At 38.5% G+C, this 20,142-nt stretch overlaps 1 protein-coding gene across 1 annotated transcript; it reads left to right on the top strand.

The window, feature by feature from the left end:
• Positions 1-12,841: 12,841 nt before the first annotated feature.
• LOC144444159 (cAMP-responsive element-binding protein-like 2) lies at positions 12,842-16,769 on the top strand. Its single transcript, XM_078133571.1, has 3 exons — positions 12,842-13,039; positions 13,589-13,795; positions 14,687-16,769. The coding sequence occupies exons 1-3, from the start codon at positions 12,938-12,940 to the stop codon at positions 14,861-14,863; spliced, it is 486 nt and encodes a 161-aa protein (XP_077989697.1). The 5' UTR covers positions 12,842-12,937; the 3' UTR covers positions 14,864-16,769.
• The last annotated feature ends 3,373 nt before the right edge of the window (positions 16,770-20,142 follow it).

Below are 20,142 nucleotides of genomic sequence, written 5' to 3'. Positions count from 1 at the left end.
GTCTTGTAGATTTGGGTCTTTCCCCTGGGCCTCCTCAATATCAACATCCTGATACCCCAGAAATGACATACCAGTGTTTTTCCCCCTAAATCTGGTGACTACACAAAGTCGGGGGCCTGGTTCAGATATTTTCACTATGTCAATATCAGGGTATAAACTATCGTATAAACTATCGTTGGGTTGAGAGATGCTCTCAGGGTCCAAATTAACTTTCTGGTCAGGCTCCCAGGGCCAGAGTGGATGATGATTATGGACACCTACCTGAGAAGTGACAGAATCTTGCATAGGCCTTACCAATTCACACTTAGGTTCATTAAGAACTTCTTCCAAGGGGGACACCGCTGCAAGAGGGATCACGTCATCCACATCTTCCTGGAATTTGTACCAATTACAGTGAGCCCTAGTGCAGTACGGACATCCACCACAGGGAAGGTTCTCTGGATTCACCTGAAATGAAAAGTCTGGACAAGGGTTGTCATGGTACATGCGGGAGAGAGCATCAGCATTGACATGCTTACTACCTGGACGATGTTGAACAGTTAAGTGGTACTGACTCAATTCTTCCAACCATCTGGCTATTTGGCCTTGTGGCTCCTTAAAGCGCAGTAACCACGTTAAACTATTATGGTCCGTTCTTACAGTGAAGTAGTTGCCCAGCAAGTAGTGTTTAAACTGCCGAGTAAACCTAATCACTGCAAGTAATTCTTTTCTAGTAGTGCAGTAACGCCTCTGCTCTGCTGTCAAGGAATAGCTACCATATGAAACTACCCTTTCCACCCCGTCTTGAACCTGAAGAAGTTCTGCACCTATGGCAAAATCTGAAGCATCAGTGTCCAGAATGAATGGATCCTGACGGTTAGCGAGAGTTATTACGGGGGCCGAAGATAGTGCTAATTTGATTTGTTCAAAAGCATCAGTATGCTCCTGGCCCCAACTGAATGGCTTCTCACCCGTCAGACAATACAATGGAATGGCCATTTTGGCTAAATCTTTAATGAAAGCACGGTGATAGTTGGCAAAGCCTAAGAATCTTTGGACTCCCCTAACATTCTTTGGAATGGGCCAGTCCCTGATAACTTTTATTGATTCCTGTTCTAGTTCGACCTTACCATCCTTCACTATGCGTCCTAGGAAGACAACTTGTCTCTGAAATAGCTCACACTTGCGGGGCTTCAGTTTTAATTGAAACTCTCGCAGTCGCTCAAATACCATCCTGAGGTTACACAGGTGATTTTCAAAGCAAGTGCCCAACACTAGTATATCATCAAGAAATGCCAATACAATGTCCCATTCTAACCCTCTTAGCACTAAGTTCATGACCCTTGAAAAAGTCGCTGGGGCATTGCAGAGTCCAAATGGCATACGAGTAAATTCATATAAACCGTACTTGGTAGTAAAAGCGGTTTTCTTACAATCGGCTGCATTGATTTTAACTTGCCAGTAAGCCGAGTTTGCATCTAATTTTGTATACCAAGAGTGACCCGACAATGCATCAAAGCACTCATCAACAAGTGGGAGGGGGAATACGTCTTTCATGGTGTTTTGATTCAAAGACCTATAGTCAATGCACCATCGGACGCTTCCATCTCTCTTCCTTACAAGAACAGGTGCGGAAGCCCAATCAGAAGTCGACGGACGGATTACCTTAGAATCTAACATTTTATTTAAATGAGCTTCTTCCTCATTGGCAAAACACATGGGGGTTCTCCTCATGCGCTCTTTACTGGGCCTCGCATCACCAGTGTCGATTTCGTGTTCAAGGGCCGTAAAGTTGCCAAGGTCGAAGTCATTCTTAGCGAAAACATCTGAATTTTCATACAGTAATTGTTTTACCTGTTTCGCTTGTTCCAGATTTAAGTTGGATATAGACCTTTCATAAAGATCTTGTAGATGTTCAGGTATCTGCCAATCCGTGATCGTTTCTGATGTTGGCTCCGGGGCCTTTTCAAAAGGAATGTGGTTAGCCTCGGCTGCCTGTGCAATGACCTTGCCTTTATGCAAAACCACTGGCTCCACAGACGGGTTAACCACACAAATTTTTGGCATTGATCCTCCTGAATGCAAGGTCTTGGGAACCATAACCTTCAGACCTTCCACCGGCTCAACTAAGTAGTCAGACATCTGCTCCGAAATGGTACAGGGTAGTCTTACCACTGAGTTGGGGGGAATATCTGTTCTACGGGTCACAGTGACCTTTGCTATCCTAGGTGGTGCCGGCCTATTGTCAAAAGACATGCTAATGATCTCAGTCCCTATTTGAAGTCTACCATTTAAAAGATCTAATTTTGCCCCATTGGATTTAAGGAAATCTAAGCCCAAAAGCATTTCATTCCCAATTGGTGCGACATAGACCTTTTCCCAGAAAGAGCTTTTACCTAATCCAAGTTCTACTGGACCTATAATAAAACCCTTCATCTTTAAATCCCTACCAGCAGTTTGCATGGTTACTGATTTGATAACTGGGGGTTTAACTTTGATCTTATTATAAAGCGTATCTGAAATAATGGTGACTTCAGCAGCTGTGTCAATGACAGCATAACTTGAGTGCCCCTGTACTGAAATTGGAATACTGTACATTGACCCTGACTGCAACTGACAAACTGTCACCTCATCAGCATCATTGGCATGAGAGGCTATAATTTGCTCAGCTTGATTTTTTATTTGCTGCAACTTTGGTGAGTCCACACGTTCTGTCATATCCTCATTGAAAGGGGATGCAGACGAGGGAATACCATTACAAGGACTGGACTGGCCTTTGACTAAACGGGTCAACCCTAGGCCTGGTAAGTTGACCCTTTGGTGTTTCCCGAAAAATTGTTAGACCTGGGGGGTGACCGACTACGCATGGGGGAGACTGAAGGACAATCCCTGATGTAATGCTCCATTGACCCACAACGGAAGCAACCCTCAGATGTTCGCTTGGGGGAACTTGACCTTTGTGGTGACCTATTCGAAACTAAACTGCCTATGTGTTGCGTCACAGTAGACAGTTGTTGCGTTAAGTCTGCCAAACAGGATTCTAAGTTCTTTAACCTTCGATCTATATCCCCTACTCTGCTACTCTGGTCACCCGACTTCTCCTGCCTAACAACTTGTTGTCCTGTATGGACAGAATTTACTGATAAGGCCTGAGCCCGAACCAAGTCTCCATCAGCATCCATATCAGAGGTTGCGAATCGTACTTGGGGGCGTGGTGCCCTATCAGAAATGGAGGTGTTTACATACTGGCACCATTTAACCCTTTCTAAAGCCTCCCCTAAAGTGGATGGTTTGAGAATGGCAACAGTGCGGCCAGCTTCTTTGTCCCAGCAGCTTTGCAAGAACTTTAGGACCATATACTGTTCGACTTCCCTTTTAGGGACACTACTGAAGGCTACAGTAGCGAGGGACATAACTCTGTCCGCCCAGTCTCGTAAGGTCTCTGAATGCTCCTGTTTGCACTGCTGAAACTTGATTAAAGCAGTCTCGGGTAGTTCTTGGTCCCCGAATCTACGCCCCATATTTTTGACTAAGGTGAAATAGTCAATTTCTGCTTCCTGATCTAATAGGAGAGCGTAGAAATCTCTGGCCTTACCAGTTAAACACCAACATAATTGGTCTCTTCTTTCCTGGGCTGTCCATTCAAAACTGTCGGCCAACTTAGTGAAGATGATGTGAAAAGGTCTCCACTTACCCACACCGTCATAAGTTACAGTCTTGGGTATTCTGGCCGGCCTATTTGATGGTCCTGCGTACTCCCTCTCTCCCGTACTCCGTGGATGTGGGTAGAGGAGGGGAGTCACAGAAGCTGGTGCTGTGCCCTGAAAAAGACTAGAGACAGGATGCCCTTGAGGGACCTGGGCAGGGGTGGCCATAACTGGACTTTGCCGGTCAGCACCACCCTGTACTCCAGTGTCGGGCGAAACTGTATAATCTGACATATGAAATGATGGTAACGGATTCATCGGTGTTGATTGTACACTAGTGCTAGCCACACCACCTCTTACCGGACCATCCGAGACATGGGGCATGTACCCTGGGTAGTAGGTAGGGGGTTGTGGTTGTACCATGTACGGCATAAACGGCTGTTGCATTGGCATAGGTTGGTAGTAGGGGTAAGATAAATATGGATAAGTCGGTGGGTACATGTATTGTTGTTCCGGCCTCCCCCATGGTATATTTGGAGTAGCGATTGTATTTAGTTGCGGGGGGCCTGGTAACCTACTCCCTACACTGTACCCACCCCTAGGGTTACCATAAGTACTACCAGTCCTAGACCTAACTGCCGGTTGTCCTTCCGAAGGGTGAACCCTTGAATCAATAACTCTCACAACAGAATCTATTGTCGGGTCCCCTGTCGGTTGGTAAACACTCGTTGTTGGAGCTACTGAAGTCATTGTCATTGTCGGCTTAGTGGTGGTTGTTGTTGTTGTTGTTGTTGTTACTGCTGTTGTTGTTGTTGTTGTTGTTGGTGGTGGTGGTGGTGTAATAGAAGTGTCAACTAAGCCTCCACCACCAGTTAATGGGGAAACAGCAGACATGTGGGAACTAGTTGAAAGATCGTATGGTTGATCTGTCGAGGGAGTTAGGGCTGCCGCCATATCTAAGCCTAGATTGTCGTCAATTTCTGGCGTGGCTTGTAATGCCGATGCAGGCGTAAAATCAACCCTATTTAAAAAGTCGTTAGAGACTTTAAAATGAGGCAACTCCCTTAAATTTTCAAATTTTAAGTCCCCAATAGCGTCTCTAAGATTAATAATGGCTTCAGCAGTTTTCTTACCGATATTCGAAACCGTTAACAGTTCCCTCTGACTACAAATATTAATGTAGAGGGGATTGTACTCCATTGTCAGCTTAAAGTACTACCGTTATTTGACGTTAAATACACACACCCCGGCGACACAACTCTATGGAAATGAAGCAAGGTACGTGTAAGTGACTCTGCCTGTATGTAAATCGTCAAACTTCGATAGATTTGAATAGGGCGTTCCCAACAGGTAGACGTCCTAAAAAAGTTGTTTACCGTTGCTAAATACTAGGTACCAGATATATATACAAGTTAAATTAATTTAACAGGCAATTACCGTGAATACCTTAGATCTAGAACGTGTAAAAATACTGTCCTTACTGAGGCTTCTAAAGTACCAGAGCAAGTGACAAAAAAATTTTAGTTTCCAAACGACCCTCTCCTAATCAGACAAAAGCAAAAAAAAAACAAGAATAAAATAGGTTGACTACACTGATTGGTAATCACCCCGGAAAATTTAGTGGTAGCTCAAATCAAAAGAAGGAGTAAGCAAATAAAGCAACGAATCGCCTAAGACGGCTCGCAAGATGCTATTGAAATGTGCAAAAATAAATTCGCAGTATCAGTGCACTCGGGCCGTTTCAAAGACAAAAAGTTTGCAGAATTTGGAAAGCAATCGAAATACTAATAAATTAGAAACGAAAACTTTCTAGACGGTTAGTGTACGCTTTTAAATAAATTGTAACCAACCAAAACTGAAAGGTGGATCGTTGAAAACTGTACAGGCAAAAGAATTTGACAGCGAATAAATTACTTCGCCGTGTGTACGTGGCAACGCCCGCTTAGCCTACAAATGCGGCGATTTTTCAGTGTAGACCAAAAACTTCTCCAATATTAATTTTCACACAATTAGAGAAAAAAAATGACACACTGCAAACCTAACACGCATCAATAAACTAAACTGCTACGAGTGTAATTGATTTGCAAATACCAATCAGACCACAATTTAATTTATGCGAAAACAAACTCGTCGCGGGAAATTCAAATACAATGTCGGCGAAAGTCCTTCGTCAGCAAAGAACACAAATTTCTACTAAATTGAGGTACCGTAGTACGAAGGAAATATCGGAACAAATCGGCATATGACGCTGCGCCAAAGCAGTTTTGCAATTTGACACGAACGTCGCCTTTTTATGACTTGTAACCGAACTCTCCGACGCAGTTCGTACTAATCAAATTAGCGAAACAATGCTCAATTTGTAACAAAGAAATTGTCACCGTAGTGAGAGTACCCTAGTACGAAGAAAGATCGAAACAAGTCGGCATTGACGTAGCGCCGAAGCAATTAGCAATTCGACACAAACGTCGCCTTTTTTGTGACTTGTAGTCCGAAACCTCCGACGCAGTTCGTACTGTCAAGCCGGTAACAAAATTATCACACAACAAATAATAAACGATTTCCAACGCAAGCTCGAAAAAGTCGCAGCGCCAGTGAAGTAATTTCCCTTTAGGGTAAAGTTACTTTGAACAGCACGGCTTGTAGCCCAACCAATATATTTAGTCACACCAATTTACACACTAAAATTGCCACACATAAATATATCACACGGAGCGTAATTACTTACTTGTTTTCACTTTGCTGTCTGTCCTTCGAGTGCCGGTATTTGCCGATCCGGATGGCATTGTGACTTCTGGCACAGAGGGCGCCATCCGCCACCTGGCTGACAGCTGCACAGGGGCCTGTGGACTGTCAGCAGGACAGTAGTCGGCAAATACCACACCATGTTATTTTGCTACTACAAAATGTAGCTATAACTTTTCCACATGTGGAGTGCCCTCTTTTGACACTTCTTGTGTAAATGACTGCGAAAACATTGGGCTAAGGGACTATAATGTATCAATATTGTAGCAGTTATTGCAATTTATAACTATTTACAGTATTTGTTTCTTAATAAAGGTACTGCTGTCGTATTATGCATAAGAAATGTCCGTGTGATTTGTTTGTGTGTGTTTAGAGTGACCATCAAGGCTAGAGGCTATCTATTCTCTTCAATCGAGAGTATTTATTTATTTATTTATTTATTCATTCATTTATTGTTTGTTTGTTTATTTTCGTAAACATAACTAACTAAGCCTGAGTGCCCCGTGCTTCTAACACCTTGCGGTTATCACGCACAGGTCAGTGTCGAATTTAGCTGCAATAATTGTAGCGTCTTGTTGCGGTTTTGTGGGTTTTTTCGTCTGTTTTGGTGACTTTTTAAGTTTTTGTGTTTAACCCGCACGTTAGGTGCGGGTTAAACACAAAAACTTAAAAAGTCACCAAAACAGACGAAAAAACCCACAAAACCGCAACAAGACGCTACAATTATTGCAGCTATGTCGAATTGAGTGTTTGCAGTTTACAAATTAGAGTGCTAAGAATTGCTACTACATCTACAGTCTATGGTTAGAAAAGTTGACGACAAATTATTCATTGTACTGTAGTTGTGCAAAGTTATTGCTTTCACTTTTTTTGGCTTAAACCATACACAGTGGAGAAGTATGTCTATGTTTACACACAGGAAAACACAGTCTTCACGCATGTCATATACATATCAGAGGGGGTAACTAATAACGTAACCTGAATGGCTGGCGGGGGATTCCTAAAACCCCTCAACTCGTCATTGTTTTTCTATATGTATAAACTTTGAAAGAACTTAGCCAAAATCTTTCATTACGTGATTTTTTCCATGGTTTACACTGAGAAAGACAGCAGAAATCGTTTAAAATTCACCACTACCGGTTCATTTGCAGTCTATTTACAGCATTTTCGACATTCGTGTACACTGTTAACAATTATTAGTAGCCTAGGCGGACAAGGGAATCCCGAAAACGAACGTGAACAATGTGTGTGTGTTCGTTCGCCTGTTTACAAGCTACTGTATTCCCCTCGACAGTTTAGCGAAACTTTTCGGGACTTGCGCCAAACTACTCTAGTCGTATGATCAAAATGTGTCATGGTTGCTGAAAATGGTCGCAATTATCGTAGAGTTATTTACTATGGCTGTGTTGCTGGTATTGGTATAGTAACTTTTCCAGGCTGTTTGGGTTTGTTTCAACATGTGATATTCAAACCTTTACTGCTGTCGTCTGCATCGTTATTTTCATCTCTGTATGGCTTTACATCAGTCACTGTATCGGGCATGCTTGCATCGACTGTTAGCTTCTACACAGCCAGTTTCCTTGAACCAGTTATACTGAATAACCCAGGTTAGTAACCCATCTACAGAATATGTAAATAAAGCTAAACGTTCCAAGACACTGAGAGTTTCACCAGAATATGCTAACACCATATCCATGCATTGACATTATAAAGATTATTTGGTGTTGTTTTACTTGACAGAACACTTGATATTTTTTCATACTTACTTTTCACAACCGTGATGATGATTATGACAATGAAGTGCCAAATAATAAACATAATTTGATTGTTTCCTTCCCAGATATTAATGTACCCGTCTCTGGTCAAGATAAAGTGTCCATGCCACAATTTGTTCACTGTCTGCCTGTGTATGGTATGATCACTGCTGGTGTTTTCAAGACCCTCAGTGGAAAATTTAAATCAGTTTTGCCGAGTCATTTGCTACATCCAGGTAAGGGACTCAGTTCTTAATTTTAAATTCACTAACTGTAGCAAAGTATTCAGTCACTTTTACCAAGTCAGGTACACACACAGTGTGCCATGCCCATAGCTATGTATTCCTTCCTGTCAGTCTTAAGCTGCACTACATGGGCCTAAGGTTCTGGTACAAAATCACACAGAAATAGTGTGGTGATTACTGTGTGATTGCTTTAATGTCAGCCACAGAACTTTAAAGTGTTTGACAGATTACAAATAGTAGATCTATGTAAATGCTAAAGAAATTCTCAACTAACCCTAGGTTACAGTTTGAAGAGCATAATGTCAAAGATATTAGTTCATGTGTAATGTGACAGAACTCAGTGATGCATGAGTGCATGTATTGTGCAGCAACACTGCTAGCCCTGCTTACAGGCGGTGCATGAGTCTATATTGCTGACTTGACTCTAAGAGAAATAGTAGGGACAATTGTCAGAATCGAGTTGCAGATTACTCCGTATGCAAGCAGGACTACAACACTGCAAGCATGAGTGCAAATATCCCAAACAGGCACCACATGTTTCCTGCATACTATGTGTAGGAAACTATGTCAGTTTTACCACTTTCACCTTTCTGTTATTAGGGTCCCCAGACCTTAGCAAAAAAGCATTGATTTGTAATATTTGATTATAGGTGCATTTGGAAGACAAGCATTGCCAGCATCTCTGAGGTATGCCACTAGATACCAGAAGGGACAGATACAGGAGCTTGGTAAAAGATATGGTTGTCATACTTGTGGTTTGTGGTTTGGAGTAAAGAAATTCATTGCAGATCACCAACCACCAGTATCTGTAAGTATAAGGATAATGCTTTTTATCACATAAACACATGCAAATCTTTGCCTGTGTGACGTCAAACAGGGCAGATCAAAAACATGTATCACCCCTGTTGTACCAAACTTTTTTCAATTACACCAAATGAAACAGTACACTTTCATACTTGATATGAATGATATAAACTATTGTGGTACATTCAGAAAACACCTAACTTTGGTGTTATGGGCTGTACAACTAAACCAACATCTATTCTAATGCTATAGCTGATATCAACATGTTGCAACAATAGTTTTAGTTTTTGCTTGTCTTATTTTGCTGAAACCTCTATTGTCAATGTGATATATAGGAAGTTGAGTAACTATGTAGTATCAATACAAGTGTACTCACTTATACCATTCTGAGACTGCACAATTGTAGTGGCACTAATTGGAACACTACTAAAAACATAGACATTTTTGTAATGAGAAAATAAAAATAAAAATAAAAATTGAAGAAGATTAGTTGAATTAAAATATGGATTAAAAATTAAAATATTTGCTATTTTATTGTGTTCAGCTAATTCTCAGCGACTAATAAATGTTTGCATATTGAGCCTACTACACCAAGTTCACTTACAGAAGTAATTTTACCCAATACATTTTTTTTTTGCATTTTCATTAATAAGTTGACTTTGGAATGAAAATTTCCCATTTTACAATATTTCAGTTTTCTGGGAAATCACAATATAAATGTATGCATTATATACTACTGTGTGTCCAATACACTAGATGATTGGAAGATAGTGACGAGGATCATTCCTGACCACTCTTGTTACACACTTGTTTTTCAAAATGTTAACAGTTTCTTATCGTATTGATTCTTTATATTCAGGTTGTATTGAATGATGCCATGAACAACAATGGGTTGTTAAAGCAGCAACAGTTCTATCCTCAATGTATGAAGTGTTCCAATAAACAGAGATATATGTGGAAATTGTCAGCTCACAAGATTCTAATAACTCATGCCACATCTTTAAGAAGATATCATCTGTTTTTACCTTTGACATTACTATTGCCACCATCATGGGTAATAGATTTATCAGACCTTTGGCCAGTTAGTTGATGATTATGGTGTCACAGTGATATGGTTCGATAATTGACATTACCGGGTATTTTGATTGCGATGATCATTGCAGTGAGCTGTTTTCACAACCAGTTTTAACGCCACCAACCAGCAATAAATGTGATGATACTGGCAGTGGTATACAGTCTCATTGACATTACTTCCACCAGCCACCAATAATGGTAATTTATGGTACGACAGTGATCTGCTTTTCACAATTAATGATGTCACGTCCACCAGTCACCCATAAAGTACTATCCATACTGACTTCGCCACTACCAAACCATTTATTTTTGCGTGTTGTTTATTCCAATATTACATACACCATCAAAAATTTGGAATTAGAGATGGCGTGTCATGATAAGTTTTTTAAAAAGTTCATCAAAGATATATTTATCTTGTTTGATATATCCACAGTAATTCTGAGTACAATTTTATCAAATTTGAAATAAAAGTTGAAATATCAATAAGAAATCATATACTTGTAGAAATTATTTGAGTGCATTACTGGGACAAGCCATTAGCCAAGCAAGTGGACTTGTTATCAATGAGTACCAATATTTACACATGTGATGATGGGCTCTTACATAACACAAGTAAACAGCTGTAAAACCTCTATTCGGCCGTCTGCATGGACTGCAATTGAGGCAAACCTTATCTCCGTCGTATATCAGTTGTTATCAATTTATTAGGCTATTATAAGTAACGCTACAAACAGTTTGTTTGTTTGTTACTTATCCCAGTATGTTTGTCTGTTTGTTTGTTACTTACCCCAGTATGTTTGTTTGTTTGTTACTTACCCCAGTATGTTTGTTTGTTTGTTACTTACCCCAGTATGTTTGTTTGTTTGTTTGTTTGTTACTTACCCCAGTATGTTTGTTTGTTTGTTTGTTACTTACCCCGGTATGTTTGTTTGTTAACAAAAAATGAGCTGCTGGGATGTTTCTTTCCATAAACATGATAAATGAATGAATTTTGCTGTCTGAGTTAACATGATCATGACCTAAGAGTCATTGAAAATAAATATGTCAGAAAAGTAATACCTTTACTGCATTACCTCGAACTGTTTTAAATTCCCTTATTGTCTTTAAAATGAATGAATGGAAAATGAAAAATGTTTTTGAAATCTTGTTTGAGAACTTTAAACAAATGTACAAATTGAGGCTCTCGTGTTTATCAAAAGGGTAAAGGCACTAATTTTCAGAATGACGTCAACAATCTCTGAAGTTTATTCATTGCATTTTGAGTTTCCTTTGTAGGTATATCCAAATATCTTGGAGTGTGGCCTCTGTGGTCCCCTTCAAGGTCTACGGTATATAGTCTTCAGTAAATGGTCATGTACAGTATCCATGCGACTGATGCGTGATGCTACTCAAAAAAATAGTCATGGAGTAGAGTGCGCCCTCTATGGTGTGAGTATCTGACACCAATAAATCTGAACTGGTTCCATTGATGTATGACTATTCTATACATATATGAAGACAACAAGAGAAAGATATATGCATTGCTAAGATCATAGATAGTGGAGACTATCTATGCTAAAACATATATTTACTGTCAAAAGAGAAACTCATTATCTTTATTTTATAAGCGCAGCTGGCATTTTTCAATAACTCGGAGGATTGGAACACAGTTGCTTGTGAGCAATATTCTATTCAAGGACGGTCATAATACAAAATTATGGCATTATTAAGTATTTATGAATATTCAAAAATTAGTGTCATCAGTGTTTACACATACGATCAATCAATCAATCAATCAATCAATCAATCAATCAATCAATCAATCAATCAATCAATCAATCAATCAATCTTTATTGCATAACAACATGCCATCGCAAGCATGGTAAAACATACAAAAATAACTCAGAAATAAATTGAATACAATACAATCCTTTAACCTCAGACCACTATAGAGAATTATTTATAGTTGTCTGAGCTTGTTATGTGCAAACACGGTGACGATATTTTGTAAATATTTGTGAATACCTAACGCCGTATTTTGCATTACGACCATAGTTGAATAGAATATTAGATCACAAGCGACTGTGGTTTGGATCATGGAGGTCACATGATTTACCTCTGAAGGTATAAATGTGAAATAAAGTTTAGTTCACTTTATTTCTGTATTTTATTCTTGTTATATTAAAAGTTCAATTACTTTCACTTGAACTTTTATAGTGTAATGAAAATTAGAGTGTTTTACAGGGATGTTTAAGTTTACAACTTTTGTTTAAAATTATCGTCGGACTGTTGAAATTATTCGTTTTGTTGCACTGACTGTTCACAGACTACTTTAAGTGTTCTTTGCCAAGCCAAGAGACATTGTAAGTATACCAAAATTCATAATGACCGAAATTATTCATGTTAATACGTGTTTTTGAAAGATGAATATTCATAAGTAGGTGTGTCGTCTCTAACCAGTCACATCTGCAGTGAACTAGTTTATTGGTATTGTGAGAGTATACGCTGACGCACTACCACACGTTGCCTTGAAGCTCATTGGATGTGGGCTATGCAAATTTTACAGAGGACCAATAAAATGGGGTCTATATTTAGACCATCACATGACTATCACATGACCATTACATCAGGTTTGTTTTTATTTTGCATCGAACTACAGAGCTCTTCGTGAACATCGCTGAAATTGTGCATATCCTGGGAGCTTTTAACGTTAATGAACACATTGAAGGACGATAGAAGACCCATACCCGTCGGATTTAGCAGAATGAAAGGCGGGTTTGGGAATCCAGCCAGGAAAAATGAAAACAAAGCTAAGGTGAGCGAGTTTGGGTGCTAAGCTCCAGTGCAGTGATGACTAGAGTGGTCCAATCGGTGTTTACCTCTGTCGATATATGTTCTAGAAATTTCCATAGTGCTTTGGCCAACATGTACCACTCGTGTCTAGTAGACTATATGAAAATCGTTAGTGATAGAGTAAACTATCCAAGAACACATTTGGAAGATATTCAAGCGCGTAGCAACATTGTTGTAGTTCATGTCGAAACTAATCCAACAAAGGAATCGCCATATTGTTTACATACAATGGAAATATTTTCAAGGTCGCTAACATCTGTCGTTGTATCCAGGTCATTTTTGAGCATGCGGATGTAAGCCAGAAAGTATTTGGAATTGTATAACCTTTCTAAGTATTTTTGACGACGCTTTGCGGCTTATTCCTCCATGGTCTTAGTAAAAGCAACAATATCACCCGAGCTGTCTTTTCGAATGTGCAGCCAGGTATCAGGCAAGTCCCTATTTCCAGGTAAAGTTTGGGGAAATCCCCGAGTATATATGTGAGTCTAATTTGCATACTCTTGTTTTGTAGCGGGTGCCAACTGGTAAGGTGAAGAAAACCGGATCTGGTAGGAGAGGAAGGAAACCATCGAAGATCGACCAAAAAGCGAAACTGGAAAGAAGTCGACAGAGTGCAAGGGAATGCCGGGCCAGGAAAAAAGTTAGATACCAACAATTAGAAGAATTGGTGGTTGAAAAAGAGAAAGACATACTAAAACTCAGAGATGAGCTTGAGACTGTAAGTTCAGTTGTCTTACTTTCAGTCATGTTATCCAGTGTATGCTACCCAGCAAAAAAGTTCCTTCCCAGCTTAAGTTAGTATAGAACTTAGAAGCCATGCTCATGTTGTGATCATAATTACTGTGTTGGGAAGGTGATTTCAGCCAAGATACATACAGACATGTCATCTCTGTCACTTATCACCATTTCAATAAAACAGTCTCCATAATACAAAATCTTTCATCCTCTCAAAAGTGACAGTCACCTCTACCCATTTTGTTGAAAGTATTTATTATGCAGGTGATACTTTACAACTTCTCCCTTCTTCAGAGGTCTTTGGAGGGGACAAGCAAAAATTACAAAAATAAAAACTACAGATAATACATGGATTCATATGATATTGATGTGAATATTCTAATAATTTTTACAGCTCCGGTATGGGTTTTGCAGACCAAGGTTGTGCGACAGAAGGGCTTGACTTTAGGATAGCCTATAAGCTGTGCTATTGAGGTCCGCAAAACCCATATCCGGGCCATAAAGGTTTCATCATATACCCTATGTAGTGGCACAGAAAGATCATTTGAATCACATAACATTGGCAGTGAAATATTATTTTATTTGTGAAACATAAAAATAGTAAAGAAATTATCAAACCCAAATCACTGAGTGAGCTCCTATTGATGAGTGTGCGGCACTCACCATATTTGGGCAAAGTGTCTTGGTGCACGATATGGAAAATTATTGCCTGGGTTCAAAGCACATGCTCTCCATTGAATTGCATTGGAATGTATACTGGATATATGATAATATATAAAAATGCATTTTTATCTGATTTGATCATCAGCCATATCAGATAAACAACAACAACAACAAACAATTTGCTAATAGATTTATTGTTGTTTAATTACAGTACAGGAAGTGGTGTAAATTGATTGACGATGGGATTCTACCACCAGAAATCAAGAATGTAATCAGATTGTCCGGAGTCTCTGAGAAGGCAAACAAAGCTACCTCTAGTCATCGTAAACTGGATGAAAATCATACAGTGATGCAACGATCTAAACATCATGTCCATTGGGAAGCTTAACAGACTTGTACATACAGTACCCATTGGCCATCACACAGGACGTCATATGAGAATACATACTGTGTACAGAAATGTTGACAGCATGCTCATATGTCCATCATCAATTATAACACAACTTACATGTATATAAGTATATAAATATGAATAAGGAGAAAGTAGTTGTAGGGATACAGAAGTATATATGTACCCAGCTATAATTCATTGACACATAATAACATATGAATGCACTTCCTGTAACTCTAGGCATTGAAGTTTGCAGTGCATGTCTATTCAAACTTCTAATGCTGAAGGGTTTGATCATTATCTTATGACATAAGATACAATAGACAAGCTTTGTAAGGGGTACATCTTATATTATCAGATTTGATGGTGCTTGATGAAGTCATGTCACTGGATTGCAGTGAAATACAGTCATGTATGAGGCAACCAGTTTCACTAATGTTCAGATATGTACTATATAATGATCAGTTGGTGCATAGATCCTGTTACTATGGAGATGAACTCTGACCTAGTAGTTGAGAAGAGTTATAGTCCTGTCATTTGAGGAGCAACACAATGTAAATATCACAAAGAGTGCAATTATTTTATTATGATCTATTTACGTCATTCAGTTTAAAGTTTCAAGGAATTTACATGTATACATACCAGGAGAAGAATTGTACACTCAGAGATTGAGTTTAGTTTCAGCAGGATCTGAAATCTATAATCTGAAATAGTTAACTAAATTCCTTGCCAAATTATGCACACATACATCTATACGTTAAACTGTGGTTTCAGGTGGTTGGTTTAAAATCCTTTTGTGCTTAGCAAGCAATAGGCTGGAAGGCACGTCGTGACAGGGTGTCCTCACGCATCGACCAACCCCTGAGAGGAGGCCGGTGAGGGTGGAACGTCACGCGTCACGGCGTATCTTACAGTCTAAGCAAGCAATTGTTTGTGTATACTATAAACAAATACCCCTTGGTAGAAAGAGAACGAATTTTAATCTGAATTTTATAAATGTTCATTTTGTTTACGTATTGCATTTACCTTTTCTTGCCTTTTCTTTTTTCTTTTTGAAATTATAATATGGACAGATTTTGGAGAAAGTGGTAGCATTAAAACACTGCCAGGAATATTGATATACAATGAAAATTGTAACTTTTGAGATGTGTTGAATAACACTTGAGTTTACTGCAGTGTGCTAAGATATTGTTGTCATTATCAGGCCTATTTTCCAACTGGAGATATATTAGAAAAACGTTGACGACCCGAGTCAGAATACTAGTTGGGAAAAACAGGATTTACATGCTGAAACAAAATTTAGCAAAAATGAATCAACTTTGAACAGTTAATAGGCTGACGATCATGCCACTATGAATTTTTGAGATGTTTTGCTAAATTTTAGTTATTCAATATACCGGTACATGTATCAGTAATTTATCAAAGAGTTGCCTGAGGTTTGTGTTGTAGATTTGCCAGTCTGTTATGTGAATGGCTAGTTACCTCAAGGCTTACATGTCAATATCTCTTAGGTATCATTGAGTAAAGTCTTTCTGAATATTGTCAAAAATATTAAGACTGAAAGCAGTTTGTTATTTGAAACCTGAGACAGTCGACATAGTTTGCTTTTAGATTTCTGAATGATGGCTGTGAAAACACAAAAACACAGAATCCTATATTGAAGCATGTATCGTGATTTGTCTGTATTTTTCAGTGTATTAACTTGTTTTGAATGTTATAAGGTGTGTTTTTCTGTTGAGACAGTGCTTGTAATAATTTACTTACATTTAAAAAAAACAACCCAGACAAAATAGGACTTGTTCCTGTGCATGAAAAAACTTGTATCAGATAGAACTGGCTTGCATAAAGTTGTATACTATCTTTTCTGTACTGTTGCTGTACTACAGTAACACCCATCAACCCATGTCAATGTGTGTCTCACAAACTTTGTATAAAACGAGTGCATCTCATAGAATGCATACACCTTTTTTTTTTTGCTCTAATGTTTTACACGAATACACATATATGGTAGTAAAGTTGTACTATAGTAGCATAGGCAGAGAGAGAGAGACACACACATACATAGAGATAGTGTTAAACTGTACTCCTAAGTACTCTGCCATAATTTAAACTCTGCTCTAAATTTACCTTCAAAAACTTTTACTCTGCAATGTGGAGTGATTTTACATTTTGTCTGAAATTGAAATATTAATATTTATTTAATATACAGAGTTTTAAGATATTTTATGTATTTATAGATATCAGAAGGGGCGAAATTATATGAAGTTGGTGTAAGAAATGGAAGGAGAGTTGGAACGTTCCGTTTGTAGGAATAGTACATGTATGTAGTACTAGTAGTGTTATTCCTTGACTCACTGTATCATACCCTCTACCATCAGCTGTGGGTCAAGTTTGAAAATATATACCCATAACCCCTTATCTCCTAACAATCCTTAGTTGAGTCTTTTGTAGGGGTTATGACGTCTTTGTGAGGACATACTGTGTTACTAGTTGTTGAGTTACACCTTGTTTTATCCATGATAAACTTAGGCCATATGTAGTGTACTTTAACCCACTATTACATGTGTCAGGGCACGTTGGTGGAGGGTTTATGATCAGAGTGCAGCTCTGCCATGGCCTGGAATGTTGTTGAAGTCCTGCTAAGTGATATTTATGTTTGGTGTACCTGTACACCCTGGAGTGATATTATGCTCTATGGCATGGCATGTACATATGGGAGTTTATAGTACATATACCATACAAGGTACAAATCAAAGCTCATCAGTGTTTTGTGCACTGTACTTCATAGAGTACTTTGTAGTAAAATTGATATGTAAATACATTGTTCATGACATCCAACTAAATTGACGGACCCTATATACTACACAAACAAGTCTGATGTGCATGCATCTCGTATTGTTTGGACATGTCAGTAACAGTCAAGTTTTGCCCACTTTCTAATAATGTAGCATACTGACTAGTGTCTTAACATTACTGCATGGACAACACATTTACAGGCTTTGTATGCTTCCCTATGCAAAGAAGGTAGATAGAAATAGAGGGGTGTGGCCAACATAGCTTTATTTTTCACAAAGTTGCCAGCTCTGCATGGTTTCTTAATTACATGTCTTGTACATATGAATAAATTAATAAATTTTTATAATGGTTTATCCAATTTGCTGGTTGTCGTTTATTTCCACTTTATCTGCTACTACATCCATGGTGACTTAATTTTGAATACTCCCCCCACTCCTTTTCTCCGTCACGAATTTCTCGAATTCTCGTAATTTTGGCAAACTATTTTGGACAGGGACACATGTAGTCTGTAAGGTACGCCGTGACAGGGCGCCCTCAAACATCGGCAACCCCTAACACCGGTGAGGGCGAAACGTCACGACGTGTCTTACAGTCTAGGACACATGGTTTCCTGACTTTACTTGCTTTCACATGAACTGCAAATTTAAGGTCAAATCCAATTCATAGTAGATGCTGTACGGACATATACTGTAGTGGTCCACTACGCTACGTCGCTCTCTCGGTCCTCCGCTAGAACCATATTAATTTGTTGTTTTTTTTGCAAACCTTGTAAGAAGTAAAAAAGTAAAACGAGAAATGTTGAGTCTCACCGTGCCAAAATAAAATACAAAAAAAAAATGTAGTGTAAATAAAAACAAAGCTACTCTATCTGTTACTGATAAGACTTCAGTAGCAAGGAGTTGGTATCACCCTCTGTACAAACTTTTACAAATTTTCAATATCAACTCCACTAGAGCTAAGGCCTAAACAAATTATTGTTTGATTCCAGTTACCCGACCCCCACCTAGCTTTTCACTGCCGACCCTAAACTTTTTGTTTTACGTATTCGAAAAAATAAAACAAAATCTCAAAAATTGTTAAGTCTCACGAGAAATAGTGGATGTGGAAACTGACAAACTGTTCATCCAATCTGCAATGGCTGTACATCTGATGGGAACAAATAAACAACACAGAGACCATTTGGAAAGCAATGGAAAACACTCAGAAAATCAAATATAGTAAAACAAAATAAAAATCTACCTACCCTACCTATTCTAAAATTGAGCGTAGTCAATCGGAACCACACAATTTTGTTTTATATCTGTACATGTCGAACACTGTGTCAACATTTTACCATGTAAAGGGTATTAGGCCAGTGCAGTTCCGTATTGGCTACTGATAAAGTTAATCTCCTGTCAATCACTATTTTATGGTACAAAGCGGAATACAACGACTGATCTTTCTGTCTACAATCTCCATTAGCAGAAAAGAAACTTGTTGAACAATGTCATAAGTTTTGAGAGTTTCTAAATATGTAAAAGTATATCACGGCGGGTAATTCTGCCACCGTTGTACACTTTGTGTCACCTACGTTCGAATGGTTGATTCCAAAGCATGGCCGTCGAGCGCGAGGTCATAATCACAGTCACGTACCTGTGAGCTAATATTCTATTCCATGATGGTTATATTCTACTATCCTAGGATAATCATGATGGCGTTATTAGGTACATACGATATTCAAAAAAATACCATTGCCGGTGATTGCTCCGGAATATACTATGTTAAATAAGTATATTCCGGAACAATCACCGGTAAAGGTATTTTTTGGATATCGTATTATACCTAATAACGCCATTATTTCATCATAGACTAGAATATTACCATCCTGGATTAGAATATTACCTCACAAATTAACTCTGGATATGCTACCATGTTCGACCACAGGGGACCCAGGAACCGTGTGACAAACAAAACAAAACAAACAAACAAACAAACAAACAAATAAATAAATAAATACATAAATAAATAAATAAATAAATAAATAAATAAACTATCAAATAAATGACAAATGAACAAGCAAACGAACGACAAGTATAGGGACAAATAAAATACTAGTAATTAAATAAACCAGCAAATAAACAGATACTCATACGGGTATACTAGATATGTTTTTTTTTCTATACCCATCACTATAAAAAAAAACACTATCTAGTATACCCCCATGAGTATCTGTTTATTTGCTGGTTTATCATTTAATTATTTTATTTGTCCCTATACTTGTCGTTCGTTTGTTTGTTCATTTGTCATTTATTTGATAGTTTATTTTGTTTTGTTTGTCACACGGTTCCTGGGTCCCCTGTGGTTCGACACGTCTTCCCCCTCCGTGTCGAACTTGGTAGTAGCGTTTACATTCACAGCTACTCACAAGTGACTGTGGTCATAATAAAACTAGTCAGCTGTTTGAGGTTACGTCAGACTCAGAGGTTATTTGGTGTCATTCA

This window comes from Glandiceps talaboti, chromosome 13 (genome assembly GCF_964340395.1).
Source record: "Glandiceps talaboti chromosome 13, keGlaTala1.1, whole genome shotgun sequence".
NCBI lineage: Eukaryota > Metazoa > Hemichordata > Enteropneusta > Spengelidae > Glandiceps > Glandiceps talaboti.
This window is presented reverse-complemented; position numbering and strand designations above follow the sequence as displayed.

What these genes read in the sequence shown, in the direction of transcription:
- LOC144444159 (XM_078133571.1), top strand. Translation starts at nt 12,938, where the DNA reads ATGAACACATTGAAGGACGATAGAAGACCCATACCCGTCGGATTTAGC. An exon ending in AAAATGAAAACAAAGCTAAG is followed by an intron (nt 13,040 to 13,588) that starts GTGAGCGAGTTT and finishes CTTGTTTTGTAG; the next exon opens with CGGGTGCCAACTGGTAAGGT. An exon ending in TCAGAGATGAGCTTGAGACT is followed by an intron (nt 13,796 to 14,686) that starts GTAAGTTCAGTT and finishes GTTTAATTACAG; the next exon opens with TACAGGAAGTGGTGTAAATT.